This window comes from Erithacus rubecula, assembly GCF_903797595.1.
Source record: "Erithacus rubecula genome assembly, chromosome: 1".
In the NCBI taxonomy this organism is placed as follows: Eukaryota; Metazoa; Chordata; class Aves; order Passeriformes; family Muscicapidae; genus Erithacus; species Erithacus rubecula.
This window is the reverse complement of record NC_136658.1, coordinates 14,719,180-14,733,907: the sequence shown is the minus strand read 5'-3', so window position 1 is coordinate 14,733,907 and position 14,728 is coordinate 14,719,180. Positions and strand designations below refer to the sequence as shown.

The 14,728-nt window shown below is 58.4% G+C and overlaps 2 protein-coding genes across 2 annotated transcripts in view; one reads left to right on the top strand and one right to left on the bottom strand.

Moving 5' to 3' along the window:
• Window positions 1–3,607, bottom strand: part of CLPB (ClpB family mitochondrial disaggregase) — a 69,691-nt gene extending 66,084 nt beyond the window's left edge. The window contains exons 1-2 of the mRNA XM_079299207.1: window positions 2,929–3,607; window positions 2,037–2,088 (exon numbers count right to left, since the gene is read on the bottom strand). Of these exons, the coding sequence (XP_079155333.1) occupies window positions 2,037–2,088; window positions 2,929–3,514 (638 nt within the window). The 5' untranslated portion in view covers window positions 3,515–3,607. The remainder of the gene's footprint in view (window positions 1–2,036; window positions 2,089–2,928) is intronic.
• Window positions 3,608–6,730: 3,123 nt separating this feature from the next.
• Window positions 6,731–13,620, top strand: STARD10 (StAR related lipid transfer domain containing 10). The gene is made up of 6 exons (XM_079299449.1): window positions 6,731–7,028; window positions 10,682–10,829; window positions 11,045–11,148; window positions 11,323–11,440; window positions 12,141–12,193; window positions 12,268–13,620. The coding sequence occupies exons 1-6, from the start codon at window positions 6,846–6,848 to the stop codon at window positions 12,493–12,495; spliced, it is 834 nt and encodes a 277-aa protein (XP_079155575.1). The 5' UTR covers window positions 6,731–6,845; the 3' UTR covers window positions 12,496–13,620.
• Window positions 13,621–14,728: the final 1,108 nt, after the last annotated feature.

Here is a 14,728-nt window from a genome sequence, read left to right as displayed (position 1 = left end):
AAATGGTACCCTGACTTGTATCAGCTACAGTGTGGCAAGCAAGCCCAAGGCAGATCCTGGTTCCCTTGCACTGGGCCTGGATTAGGTACCTCCAATCCTGTGCACAGTGCTAGGCTCCTCATGACCAGAAAGACTTTGAGGTCCTGGAGTGTGTCCAGAGAAGGCCAATGGAGCTGCTGAAGGGTCTGGACTATAGGACAGGGGCTGATGAGAAGTGGCTGAGGGAGCTGGGGGAACTCAGCCTGGAGAAATGGAGGCTCGGGGGGAACCTTCTTATTATGTACAACTCTCTGAAACAAGGGTGTAGCCAGGTAGGGGTCAGGCTATTCTCACAGATAAGTAACAAGTGACTGGAGGAAACAAAACAGCTTCAAGTTGTGCTATGGGAGGTTTAGGTTGGATATTTTGGGAAAATTCTTCATAGAAAAGGTCATCAAGCCCTGGCACAAGCTGTTCAGGGAAGTAGTGGAGTCCCCATCCCTGGAGGGATTTAACAGACATGTAGATGTTGCACTTGGAGACAGGTTTAGTGGTGGGCTTGGCAGTGCTGGGGGAATGGCTGGACTCAATGATCTCAGAGGGCTTTTCCAACCCAAATGATTCTGTGATTCTGTGACAGAGCACAGAAACAAAGGGAGAAGCTGTAGACGTGCAGCCCAGCAGGATGGTGTACAGCCACCAGCCCTGCCCTGACCAGCTGGAGCACAGAGCATCCCTCTTGCTGTTCTGCCTGACCAGGCCCACAAATCACCCAGACATCCCTAAACAGCAGCTTCCTGCAATTACAAGCAGCAGAACACATGTGCCAATTAGCTGCACACCAATATCCTCTTTGGCCCTTGATCTAGGCCAGATCTCAGCCCTGGGGTACAGCAGAGCCAGGCTGCTTCATCCAAGATCCTGGAAACTGGATGGAACATCCCCTGGCTGCAGGCAAGAGTCTCCTCCCCCTCTTCTCTTCCTCACTTATCCTTCTCTTCCCTCTGCTTCTACACAGGGACAGCAGCTCCTGCCTCCCCAGGTGCCTGTGCTGGGTGGGTGACCTCAGTCAGAGACAGAAATGTGTGTGGTACACACAGGAGAGCAGCAATATCTCTTCCCATCCTACACAGGCTGCCAAAAAGTCTGAATTCCATACTGGCTGAGGGCAGCACTTTCCCAAGTGGAAAGACCTGGGAGAACTCTGGCATTCTGAAGCAGAACAGGTAGGAGTGCCAGGATCTGTTCAAGAAGCAGCTCCAAGGTTCTCTCACTTCTCTTCCCACTTTAGGGGAGAACTGCTTTCCTCCCACAGTCCCAGACCTTGTCCCTGACACTGGGTGCAGCAATTGGTCATGACATGGCACTGCTGCTCACAAACCATCCTTGGAACCTTTCAGTCCCTCCCTGGAGATTTGACTGCAGAAAGAACACGCCTCCTGGGGACTAATCATATGCTGAGCCCGAGAAACTGGCTCTTTGTTACCACCTCAGGGAATGTAATGCTGCCAGATGCACCTGAAAGGTGCCATGGCACCACCCCAATGGAGCAGGCACAACCAACTGTGACAAACAGCCTGCTGCCATGGGACAGGAGCTCTGGAGATGCTCCAGTCCCTAACAACTGTGTCTTTGGTCACCCAACCACTCAGTTCCCTGACTTCCTTGGGTGGGTGGAGTTCTCTCCTGTGCTCCCTGTGGGATAAAAGGCCCCTGGAGAACTCCTGGCTCAGGCAGAGGAACCCACAAGGGTTGTTTGCTCAGAGCCAGACCCCAACAATTGAGCCTCTGCAGGGTGTCACTCACAGGGGTACGTCCACATTGGCACAGTATGGCCTCACACTGTCCTCTCTCAGCACAAGGATCTGCAATCCACCTCCTACTCAACAAGTAATAGTGCTCCCCATCTCTCTCACCCACTCTGGATCTCAGAGGGTGAGGGGAGCACCCCATGGGGGCTGGGAGCAGCCAGTCCCTTCCATCCCCATGTGCTGATGGGATTTTCCTGCCTTCCCAGCCCTTGGCACACTGATCTCAAGTCTCAGAGCGCTGCTCACCTGCTGACTTCTGAAACATTGTTAATCCTTGCAGCTTCCAGAAGGGCATCCTCTGAAATGCAGAAAGAAGGGAGAGGGAGTTAGCGTGGAGGACATACATGGCCATCCTAACCTGGAATGTGCAGGGGCTGCTGCTGCTCAGAGCTCTCACTGACCACCCTAGTGAGCAAGAGCCTATTCCTGCAAGCAGGTTACCCAAAAACTCCTTGCTGTCTTGGTGACTGACTCCAGCCCCCCCATCACACACCCTAAGAACAGGGGGCTGCAGGATGCAACAGGGATCCCAGGGCAGTGGACACTGTCACCCCAAGGTGTCAGCCTCAGCCAGAGGTTTCCAGACAACACAGCAGTGTTCCTACCACAGAGTCAGAATGACACCCCCTGGCTAGAGAAAGGAAGAGCAGCACTCAACTCTGGGAGAAAGAGTTAGTGGCAGTTTGGGTTGGGAGGAACCTTAAAGCTTATCTCATTCCACCTCTCTGCCATAAGGAGGGGCTCCTTTGATCAGACCATGTTGCTCCCAGCTTTGTCCAACAGGCCCATGAACATTTCCAAGGGACAGGGCAGCCACAGCTTCTCTGGGCAACTTGTGCCAAGGTCTCACCAAACCTCACAGGCAAGAATTTCTTCCCAATACTCTATCTAAGCCTGCCCTCAGGATTAAAAGAAGCCAGTCAGTGGCATTTCCCCTTATCCTGTCTCTTCAGACCCATGTCCAAAGTCTCGCTCTAGCTCTCTTGGAGCCCCTTTGAAGGATAACCCCTTTCCCTGGAGAGCTTCCCAGGTCACAGTCAGCAGGCAGGTTCCATCCCCAAGGAGTGACCCCATATCCCCTCCCAAGGGGCACAGGACACTCCTCCCGCCCCAGGGCCGGCCCAGCAGCGATAGTCACCCTTGGACAGGCGGTCCTGCAGGTAGCAGTAAGCCAGCGCAGCGATGAGGGCAGGCAGCCCCGCTCCCGGGGAGCAGCTCCCAGCTCCGCTCTGACGCCCGCCGGGGTCTCCCGCATGACAGCAGCGCTGCTCTGCACCTGAGGGCCATGCCGTCGGCTCTCTGAGAGATGCCACGAGGCCGGACGATGCTCCTGGCACAAGGCAGCGAGCGCTGGCCACACCGGTGGCAGGTGGCCAGGAGGTCTGCACTGGGGCCAGGCCAGGCCCATTAACTACGGGAGAGCGCCCTGGGCCTGGCGGAGCGGGCACCGGCGCCCCTACCGGGGCTTTGCCCCCCGGGCCCCGCTGCCGCCCCCTGCAGGCAGCGATCCGCCATGGCAGCCTCACGCTTGGCGGCGGCGCGAGCTCGCGGCGCCCCCTGGCGGCCAACACCGGGAGCAGCCGCGGTCGGGCGGCCCCGGCCCCCTCAGCCGCAGCCGCCTCCGCAGTCCCGTAGGTCGCACGTGACGGCGACCACCATGGCCGCGCTCGGAGGAGCCGCGCTAGCCCCTGCGGCAGCGGACGGAATGCCAGCGAGGCCAGCATAGTCCTCTCGCTCCTCCCGCTGCGCCGCTCGCACCTTACCCCCCCCCGTCGCTGACGCCGGTGGATCAAGATGGCGGCTGCCGGCCGGCGGAGCTTGATGCAGGGGTTGCGTAAGGCATGCCGGGAGATGTAGTCCTCCACAGTGCCCTGCGGCCTGCTTGTCTGCCGCCGAGAACTACAACCCCCAAGAGGCACCGCGGCCCGACTTCCCGAGGCATGCCGGGAAACCAGCGCCGGCTGCGGGGCACGCCGGAAAGTGGGTGGCGGGCGCCGGCAGGGGGCGGACACGGCCGCACATCAAACACACAGCAAACAAACATCACACGTCACACATAGACACACACCCGCACATGCACTCGCACACACAGGGCTCTTTCTACACGCACACGGGTGCACGCAGGAACTTGTGCTCTCCTGAAGCACAAGGAATTCTGGCCCCCAAAACCTGGAAATTTTGGCCTCAAAATCCTGGAATGCTCAGCCCTGAACTCTGAGAATTTCAGCCCCAAAATCCTGGGAATTTCAGCCCCCAAATCCTCGGAATTTTAAGACCCAGACCCTGGGGATTCCTGCCCCAAAACCCCAGGAAATCTGGGCCCAAAAACCTGGAAATGTTGGCCTCAAAACCCTGGAATACTCAGCCCTGAACCCTGGGAATTTCAGCCCCAAAAGTGTGGGAATTTCAGCCCCCAAATCCTGGGAATTTCTGCCCCAAAATCTGGGAAATCCAGCCCCAAAATCTTGGGAATTCCAGCCCCAAAATCCTGGGAATTTCTACCAGGCAGGACTTGCACATGTGGTGGTACCAATCTGGGCATCTGCTGCAGGCTGGGCAGAGAGTAGCTGCCTCTGGGGAACGCCTGTGCGGGCACATGTGCGAGCGTGCACGTGTGTGTGAGTGCACATGTGTGTGTGCATGCTGCCCTCCAAAGCTGTTCATAGCCCTTTCCCACCCCAGGATTTGCCATTCCACCCATTTCCTCCTGTTTGACCCCAATTTCCCCCATTATCCCAGCGCTCTTTGCCCAGTTTGCCACCCCATCATCACTCCAGTGCTTCCACATGGTCCCACAAACTCCTGGATTAAACAGAGCTGCTAAGAATATGCATTTTAGGGATTAGATTAAAAAAAAAAATACATATACATATACTTTTTTTTTTTTAAGACTTAGGTTTATTGCCTGAATTACTGATTCCTGGTTTTAGCTCTGCACACTGCTGACAGATGTGGGATGGTGGAGCAGGAATAAGGATTGGAAGCCAGGGAGCTGAGAAAGCCCCAGGAGTATGGGGGAGTGTGTCAGAAACAGGCATTTCTGCACCCAGACTGGGGCCAGCTCCCAGTTCCCCAATCCACTTCCCCTAGCTCCATCAGCTCAGTGCTCCCACTTCCCTAGCCCAGCTCGCTCAGCTCAATCAGCTCAGTGCTCCCAGTTTCCCAATTCCATTAGCCCAGTGCTTCTAGTTCTCCAGCCTAGTTGTTCCAGCTTGATCAGCCCGGTGCTCCCCGTTGCCCAGCCCAGCTTCCCCAGACTGATTGCTGCCTCCCCTTGCTCAGTTGCTCAGTCCAGTTCTTCCAGTTCTAACAGTCCAGCTCCCCCAGGTACCCAGCACAGTCTCTCCAGCTCCACAGCCCAGCTTATCAGCTTCTCCAGCCCAGCTTCCCTACTTCACCCAGCTCAAATAGCCCAGTTCCCCCAGATCTCAGCAGTTTCCCCAGCTACCCAGCCCAGATACCCCATTCCCCAGCCTGTCCTCCCTACCCCAAGACTCCCATGCCATCTGTGTTCCAGACTGGAAATGGCATGTGGTGCCACATGGCTGGGCTGGCTGGGAATGTGGGTGCTCCTGCTTCCAGTGCCAGGACTGCTAAAAGCTGGGAAGGGCTGTAGTGTGATGGCTTTCACCTTTCCACTTCCCTGAACACAGGGTGGGAACAGCCCAGGCTTCCACAGCAGAGCTGCCAGAAAGGGCAGGGAGAGAAGGATGAGGGGAGAGGGTCCCCCTGCACCAGCCATAGCACCTTGCCCCCAGCCATCCACTGCAGATGTTTACTTCCACTGGGATAGGATGCCAGAGATTCCCTTGGCTCCCTTTCCCAGGAGAGGGTGCGGAATAGGATGCCAGAGATTCCCTTGGCTCCCTTTCCCAGGTGAGGGTGTGGGATGGAATGCCAGAGATTCCCTTGGCTCCTCTTCCCAGATGAGGATGCTGGGAGCAGTAGTGTGGCATGGTGAGCCTGGTGATGCCAGGTCCCCGTCTCCTCACAAGTGCTGAGCATGGTGACAGCCCTGTGGCCTCCTATCCCTCTGCTATTTCATCCCTGAAAGGGCCTCATCCTGGAAAAATGACTTGGTCTCACATTCCTGCTGCTGAGACGGGCTTTGCTTTGCCAGTCTCGGCACACGTCACACTGCTCTGTCATCATTTACACAGTTATTCACGGGAGCTGGAAGAGGCTTCCTCAGTGTTCCCAAGTGGAAAGAAAGAAATCCTGAGTCGGCAGCATTTTCAGAGCTGGATGGGAGCCAGAGCCTGGGCTCTTCCAAAAATAACATCCTAGTCAGCACTGCCAGCGGCAGGATGCCCACCTGCTCCTGGCCACGGTACCGTGGGGATGCCATGGGAAGGCCCAGCATTGGCACAAAAGATGGATAATCCTCATGTGCTGCACGGGTACAGCTGACAGTGTCACACCAGGGTGACCTGTGGCCTGGAGATACGCTGTGGGTCTCTGTCCTGCACTTGTGTCCCCTCCTACCCCAACTAGAATAATGGAATAATTTGGGTTGGAAAAGTCCGCTGAAACCATCGAGTCCAATCACTCCCCCAGTCCTGCCAAGGCTACTACTAACCCATATTCTTACATGCCACATCTACATGTTTTTTTAAACCCCTCCAGAGGTGGGGACTCCACCAGTGTCAGGACTGGACAACCCTTTCAGGGAAGAAATCTTCCCAGTAAACCTTCCCTGGCGCGCAGTGCAGGTGTCCCTGCCAGTGCCACAACTGCATGTGTGTCCTGCAGCTGCTCCCGGTACAGCGCCAACCAGGCTGCTCCCCCAGCGCTCCCGGTTCCCGTCTGCTCCTCCCGGTTTCAGCTTCGACGTTCCCCGTTATTTCTGCCGGTGTCGGTGCCGGTGCTCCCGGTCCCCCCCAGCTTTCCCCCAGGTCTCCCCCGATCCCGCCCCCCGGTTCCCCCGCCCCGGTCCCGCCCCCGGCCCGCCCCTGCCGGTCCCATCGCGCCCCGCGCCCCGCAATGCCGCCGTAGGGGCTGGCGCCTCCCGCGGCACCGGCACCGGCACCTGCGGGGCGGGGGCGTTCCGGGGCCATGTCGGGTCACGACGGCGGCATGTCGGGTCGCGACAGCGTGCAGATCCCCGACGACCGGGACTTCGGGGCGTTCCGGGCGGAGTGCGAGTCGGAGCGCGGCTGGAGCCTCACCTACAGCAAGGGCGGGGTGGGGGTCTGGGTGCAGCTGCTGGAGCCCGAGCGCGCCCTGCACAAGATCAAGGTGAGACCTCCGGCCCGGCACACGCTGGTGCTCGGTGAGACATCTCCACCCACCCCGGGCACCCCCGTGCACGGTGAGACCGCCCCGGCATCCCCCCGGGATTGGGGTACCCAGCGGGGAGCCTGGAGGCAGGAGGGACCCTGGGGCGATGCTGCACCTTGGCTTGGGGGAAAGGAGCGGGGACCCCACAGTGGGTTGAGCCAGCACCCAGGGGTGAGCGGGAATCCCAGGGAATAGTAGGGTACCTCAAGTGATGCAGCACCTTGGGGCCCCCGATGGCCAGCAGGGACCCCAGGCAGGTGGGGTTAACTGGCACACCAGGACAAATGAGCAGTGTCCGGGGGAATGGGGATCCCAGGATAAACACAGCTCCAGGGGTGAGCCAGGGACAAGTAGGCACCCCTGAGAGCTGTGCAGGGGGAACTGGGGACTCAGCCAGGAACAAACAGGATGTTTGCCATGGATCCTGGGTGCTGCTTCTCCCCACTTCACCCCTTGGGAATGCACTTCCCATGCTTGCTGGACTAGGGGACTTCTTGGAGCCTGATGTTATTGGGGTTCTCCCCCTTGCCCAGAGCTCCCTATGTCTCCACTGCATTTCCCCGTGGGTCCCTTCCCTCTTGATGCCAGTGTGCTGGCACAGGCAGGTGCACGCTCATGCTGGCTCTTCCCTCTGGCAAAGCAGGGACACTGGGGTACTGAGGGACAACTTGAGACAGCAGCAGTGTCCAGATGGGGTTACACTGGAGCTTTTGGCCTGTGTTCCTGTCCCCGGTGGCACCTTCATTAAGCTGTCCTGGTGTAGTGGGTGTCATCGCCCTTGCTGTGGTGTCGAGCCCGGGTGGTGGCAGTGCTGGTGACGGTGGCAGCAGTGACGACACGGCCTTCACACACTGCTCTGCAGCAGCTGGCACCGGCGCTGCTGGGGAAACCTGTCCCTGGGGCACTGGCACTGGCTGTGCCCAGCTCCTGCCGTGGAATCACTGTGTTGTTTCCACCATAGTGTGTTGGAGGAGTTTGGGCTGCTGCGACCCAGGAGTAGATCCCCGTTGTGCTCTGGTTGCAACAGTAAACCCTGGGAGAGGGCATGGTGGTCTCTGGGGTGTAGGGAGTCACTGGTGGCACTTGCAGCCTGCCCGTGGTGGGTGGGATGTGGAACATCCATCACTAGGCATCCAGGCATGATGGCATGGGCATGGCTCTGTGGGACAGTGCATCCTGACTCCCCCCCACCTCCCTTAAGCTCCTTGTGTTCCCCCGTCCTGCTGCTTGCTCTTGGGGGTTGCATACCAAAACATCCCCCAGGTTGAGGTGGCGCTTGGGTGCGTCCCCTGCCTGTCCCACAATCCCAGTGTGCCACGTTGGCATTGCAGGGACCCAGCCCACTCCAGGATGTCCTGGCACAGCTGCTCCCAGCACGGTACCTGGAGCTGTCTTTTGCCTGCGGGGGTCCCTGAGCCAGGCCCTGCCCCTTTCCACGCCCTCCTGGACAAATCCTGCTTGGAAATATTCTGCTGGTTGATAATGTGTTGGTTCCACAGATGTGCCACTGGGTATTTGAGACCCTGTGAGCTAACAGTCCTTGTCCCCTCCCCATGGCCCCCAGCAGTACCCAGGCCCACCATCTCACCTAGGATGAGGCTCCTGCTGGATTTTGAAGGGATGGACTTCATGTGGCATTGCTGTTGTGGCACAGCAAGGTGCAGCCCAGGGGTTTGCCCCTCACGCTGGGGGTCTCTGCGTAGGTGCTGGGGATTCTCTGCAGCTTCCCAGAAGCTGTTTTTCCCCTGAGTTCATCCTGGATTCCTCCTGGATTCCTTGCCTAATTAAGTGGAACCTGAAGGTCTTGCCCTGCTCTGAGGCTGCCGCCCCCTCCTCCCCACCCCCCTCCATTAGGGATGCAGCTCCCGTCTAACCTGTTTTCTGGAGTCTGGGAACAAGTTGGTGCCATGGCTGGTTTCTCTGTGGGACATTTGGTGGCCTTGGGACTGGCTACAGCTTGGGGGAACCCAGCCAGGACACCCCATCCTACCCGGTGGGGTGACGAGTTGGTGCATTTGAGATTTCCCAGGGACGATGGTTTCCCCTCTAAATGGGCTGTTCCCAAAGGATGGCCATCCTGTAGGATACAGCCAAAGGATCTGGGGTGTTGGTGAAGCTGCCAGTGAGGCTGAGCTTGGGGACCCCCTTGGGGCTGCAGCCAGGCAGCAGTGGTGGATTTCCCCTTTGGATCTGCTCCTGCCCCACAGTCTGCTGCCATTCTGCATTCCCTCGGGCACAGCATTACCCCAGCCCTGGGGACTTCATTTCTTCCTCCTCCACCTCCTCTTCCTCCTCCTTCTCACCCCATTAGTCAATATTGACTCAGGGTTGGGGCGTGCGTTTCCGGACGCTTCCCAGGTGGCACCATCTCCTCTCCTGCTGCGACCCCCCTAGCACCCCCCCTGGGCTGTGAGTCACCTGCAGGGCAGCTCCTGCACTACTGGCTTGACCAGCCTCGCTGCTCTTGGAATAATCCACCTGAGCATGGTACAGGTGGGAGCAGGGGTTCTTCAAGCAAGTCATCCAGGCAGGCTCTCCCCAAAACTGCGCTGCAGGGGTGGGTGTTCCCAGACAAGTTTTTGGGTGAATGGAGGAGCTGGAGGTGGGCTCTGTGGAGCAGGGATGGGTCTCTGAGATTGAGGATGAGCACTGTGGGATTTGGGCAGACTCCATGGGGCAGGGATGGATTTATGGGGGTGAGGCTGGGCTCTGTGGGGCAAGGATGGGATTGAGGACAGGTGCAGTGGGGGAGCAAGCACCATGGCTGTGTCCCACCAAGGGGCCATGTGAGGCTGTGCCCCATTGCTGGGTGCTTCTGTGCCCATTCCCAGGGCTGCGGCATCTCTAGAGCTGTGTGCTGGGGTGACAGGGCCACCCCTAAATCCTGAACCACAGGGTCTGGGGGGCAGGAGGAGCTGGTGCCATCCCTGGGGATAAACAGGAGCTGGTGGCATTCCCAGGGACAGGCCACTGGCTGCTCTCCCTGCCCTGCACTTGCCTCCAGCACCCTTGATCTCTGCAGATGTGGCATCCCTGCTACAGGTTTAGCTGCCCTCAGCTTCTCTGTTCTCCTTGTCTCCTTGCATTCCCTGGATATGGCTGCCCTGGTTACAGAGCAGCTCCCCATTATGCACCCCCCAACCCCTTCTGTGTGATCCATGCTGCCCCAAGGCACTGTGTACAGTCCCACATACTGGGTCCCCTGTGCAGGGATGCCACTTTGGGGCAAGCACATCCATAGTGACAAGGGGGCAGGTGGGAAACAGTGTCCCCTAGTATCCAGGACTGAGCTCCACACTGCCTTGAGGCCCTGCATGCCTGTGCTACGGGGTGGCTCTGGATGGCAAACTGAGCTGCTGGTTGGGATCCAGGTCTTCTTGAAGGAGGTTGTATTGATTTTTTAATAAAAGTCTGCGAGGAGACACCTCCCCCACTGCTCACTGGGACTTCTTACAGCTGCCTTCCCACCTGGGGGTCCCTGTGGCCATCCTCCCACCACCAGGTCCCCACTGCCATTCTGTTGGGGGTCCCCATCTCCAGCCCAGGGGTCCCCACGGCCAGTCTGCCGCCCTGGGGGCCCCGGTAGGTCTGTGACGCCCCCTGCCTTGCAGTGCAGGATGGAGTGCAGGGACGTGCCAGCAGAGACGCTGTATGATGTGCTCCATGACATCGAGTACCGCAAGAAGTGGGACACCAATGTCATCGAGACCTTCGACATCGGGAGGCTGACGGCCAACTCTGATGTGGGCTACTACGCCTGTGAGGAGGGGCCTGGGAGATCTGGGTGGTCCTGGGGGAGGGCTGAACCCCAGGGCTGCTACCACTCCACCCCTGGGTTTGGGATCCAGGGGATCCATGGTATCTGGCATTGGAGGGAGGAGCCTGGATACTGGGGGGATGTGGAGGGCAGGAGGGGACACCATACTTGAAGGTGGGTGTCTGACTCTGAACATCCCACCCGGTGCTGTCCCTAGGGAGGTGTCCCAAGCCCCTGAAGAACCGGGATGTGGTCACACTCCGCTCCTGGCTGCCCATGGGCTCGGACTACATCATCATGAACTACTCTGTCAAGCATCCTGTGAGTTCAGTGGGGCACCAGGGGTCCTGTGGTGCTGGGCTGGGGCTCACTCAGACCTTGGGGGGATAGGCTGGAGAGTTAAGGGAGTCGAGACAGCCTTGCTTATGGCTGGGGCCTGCTGTACTCCACCTGCCCTGCCACTGACTCATGTTCCCTCCTTGTTCCCTACCACAGAAGTACCCCCCCCGCAAGGACATGGTGCGGGCAGTTTCCATCCAGACAGGCTACCTGATCGAGGGGACGGGTGCCAAGAGCTGCACCATCACCTACCTGGCACAGGTGGACCCCAAGGGTAAGAGAGGGACCCCCAGCTCTGTGCCTTGGGGTTCAGCACCCTCAAGTCCTTCCCTCATGTCAGTGTGTGCTTGGGGAGGGCCCAGTGAGGTCTTGGGGGAATTCAGGGGGGCTTAGTGAGGCTCTTATGGGTACTCAGTGTAGGCTCATTGGGAGTTCAAGGGGCTCAATGGGCTCAGTGGGCACTCAGTGGGGACTGAGGGTGGTTGGCAGGAGGGCTGAATGGGCACTCACTTGGACTTAGTGGGAGCTCAGGTTGGGCTGGGGACTGCTCAGTGGGGATTCAATTGGGGCTCTGTGATTTCAGGGCAGGGTCAGCAGGGCTTCAAGAAGTCTCAGATCGAGCTCAGGGGGACTAAGGGTGGGTTCAGGAGGACCTGTGGATATGCTGGAGGTGGGCTCAGGATGCAGCCAGAGCCAGACACGGAGCATGGAGCAATGTCAGGAGGAAACATCTTGGGCGTGTTCTCTTGAAATCTTTCTTTTTTGGGGGTTGAAGAGGGACCCAAAATGCTGAAATCACTGTTTTTGACCTCTGCAAGAGCAGAGAGCAGTATGGATTGAACCCTGTTCCCTCTCTCCAGCCACATGTCCCCACTGAGAGTGCCGTGGGGGGTCCCATGTGTGGGGGTCCTGGTTTTCAGGCACCTGGGGGATGCTGGGGGTCCCACTCCCAGCCACCCCTCCCTTCTCTCCAGGTTCTTTACCAAAGTGGGTGGTGAACAAATCCTCACAGTTCCTGGCCCCCAAGGTGAGTTTGTGGCTCTGGGGTGGGTCTGGTGTGGACGCAAGGGGTCTCTTTGCCCATCTCACCCTTCCTCCCAGGCGATGAAGAAGATGTACAAGGCATGCCTCAAGTACCCTGAGTGGAAGCAGAAGCATGACCCTCACTTCAAGCCCTGGTTGTTCCCGGAGCAGAGCCGACTCCCAGCCCTGGCACTCTCTGAGCTCTCCCTCCAGCATGCGGATTCCCTGGAAAACATCGATGAAAGCTCCCTGGCCGAGAGCAAGGAGGACCGTGGCGAGGGCAGCGACGAGGACAGCCTGACCTGATTCCCCTGGGAGCTCCTCTTCTTGTTCCCCTGGCTAGGACAGCCTGACATGACCCCCTCTGGGGGCTCCTCTCCCTGTCCCCCCACTTCCAACATGGTTTGTGTCTCTATCTCACACACCTGTACACATGTGCCCCCACTTTGGGTTCAGGGGGACCCCCCATTGTTGTACCCCTCTCTGGGGACAGCAGGAACACAGTGGGTCCCCCAGGATGGGAAGTTGGGGGTTGTCTGGTCGCTTAGCCCTTGTGGGACACCAGTGTTGTCCCTATTGGTGGCAAACCCAAAGTGCCCTTCAGCTTTTGAGGGGGCAGAGGAAAAGGGGGACCCTGTGCCTGCTCCTCAGCCCTGGAGACCTTTCCACTGCGCTCCCCCTTTCCCCCCCATCCTTGCTTCCCATCTCTGTTTTGGTCCAACAGAACTGCCTTCATCCCATGGATCCCCACCCCCAGCAGTGCCCCATGGGGTGCATGGGCACCTGCCTACACCTCTGGGCATGCAGAGGGGTTTTGGGGGGCTCCTGGCACCTCCTGGCATGCTGGGAAGGAGGGCCTTTGGGGGATTTTGGTATCCCCAAGCATGTAGAGGGGAAGCTTCTAGGCTACTGGCACCTCCAGCATGTTGGAGGGGATATTGGGGTCTTACCTTCAGGCATGTGGGAGGAGTTGAGGGGCTCACGGCACCTCCAGATGTGCTGCAGTGGGTGATTTGGGGGCTTGTGGGATCTCCATTGGGGGGGATCTTACGGGCTCTCAGCATCTTCAGGTTTGTTTGGGGGAGGCTTTGGAGTAAGCTCGCCCCTTCAGGTGTGCTGAGTGTCTCTGGGGGCTCCCAGCATCTTCAAGCACGTTGAGAGGACTTGTGGGGAGCTCCTGGCACCTCCAGATGTTCTGTGGGTCTCTGAAGGCTCCTGTACCCTCCCCCACCTTTCCAGGATGGGGACCCTTTCCAAGCTGGGTGCCTGAACCCTTCCTCAACTGGAATTTGAGGCCTTGACTGGGGGTTTGGGAGCTGGTCTTTGGCCATGCTCCTGCCCCCTCCTTTTCTGGGGGTGCACAGGGACATGGGAGATTTTGTACCTTGTACTGGAGCTGATTATTTAGGAATAAAATAATTAAATCTGGCATGGTAAGGACTCAGCCTCTGTCCCACCTCGGTCCTTTGGGAGCCATCCCTGTCCCCGTAGTGTGCTGAGGCAGGAGGTCCCTGCTCATGGTGAGTGCTGATGAGACCCTCAGGGGTTGTGGGGACCTCCAGGAGGGCTCTGGGTGATGGTGATGCCACCAGAGGGTGACAGAGAAACTCCAAAACTGAATTTGCACTGGGCACGAATTAGGGATGAAGCTACATGCCCCTGTAGCTGGTTTCCCCACAGCCCCAGCCAAGCCAATACCACCAGAACATTTCCCCCAAAAGCACCTCTGGGAGAGTGGGGTGCTGAACTTTGGGGGCACTCTGTGGGGACACATCCTGGCTTCTCCTGGAGGAGAATCCTGGGGAATGGAGCTGACACTCCCAGGGATTGTGGGCCCTTTGTGGAGCCCCAGGACTCTTGTTTCCTCCTGGGGCAAAGCTGCTTATGCACCCCACTTCTCCCCTCCTAGTGCTCTGGCACCCCAACACCTCAGCAGGCCCCAGCAGGGTCGTGGTGAGTAGGGCTAGGGTGGGCACTAGGGACTTGATTCCCATTTCTCCTGTTAATTTCCACCCACCATGCCCTCCTACCCCTCCCACCCTCCTGCACTGATCCAGATTAAAAATAGAACCCAATTAAAAAGGAACCTGGCCACCGTCCCCCCTGGCAGGTTGAAAATGAAGCCGAACTGGATACAGGACGTACTGCAGCAGCTCTGGAGCCAGGGGGACACGTAGCAGGGCAGCTGATGGGGTAAAGCCCCTTGTGGGGAGGGTTTAGGTCTGTCAGCTCTGGGAGGTACAGCCAGAAACCCAGAAGTGCAGTACTGAAGAGAGAAGATGGCTCCAAAGGGAAGTGGAATATGCTCTGGCACCTGTCTGGTGCTGGGGAATTTGAGAAGAGCTGGGGCTCAGGTAGGATGTGTGGAGGGGGACAGTGATCTCAGGGCTGTGCTGGGGTCATCCCTGATCCCTGAAATAATGCTTCAGCCCTTCAGGGATGAGACTCAGGCATTGCCACTGGTCCCTGGGGTCTCAGGCAGCATGTTGTTGTGTGACACCCCCCCCAAACTGGGTAAGGCCATGGCACCCTTATCCTC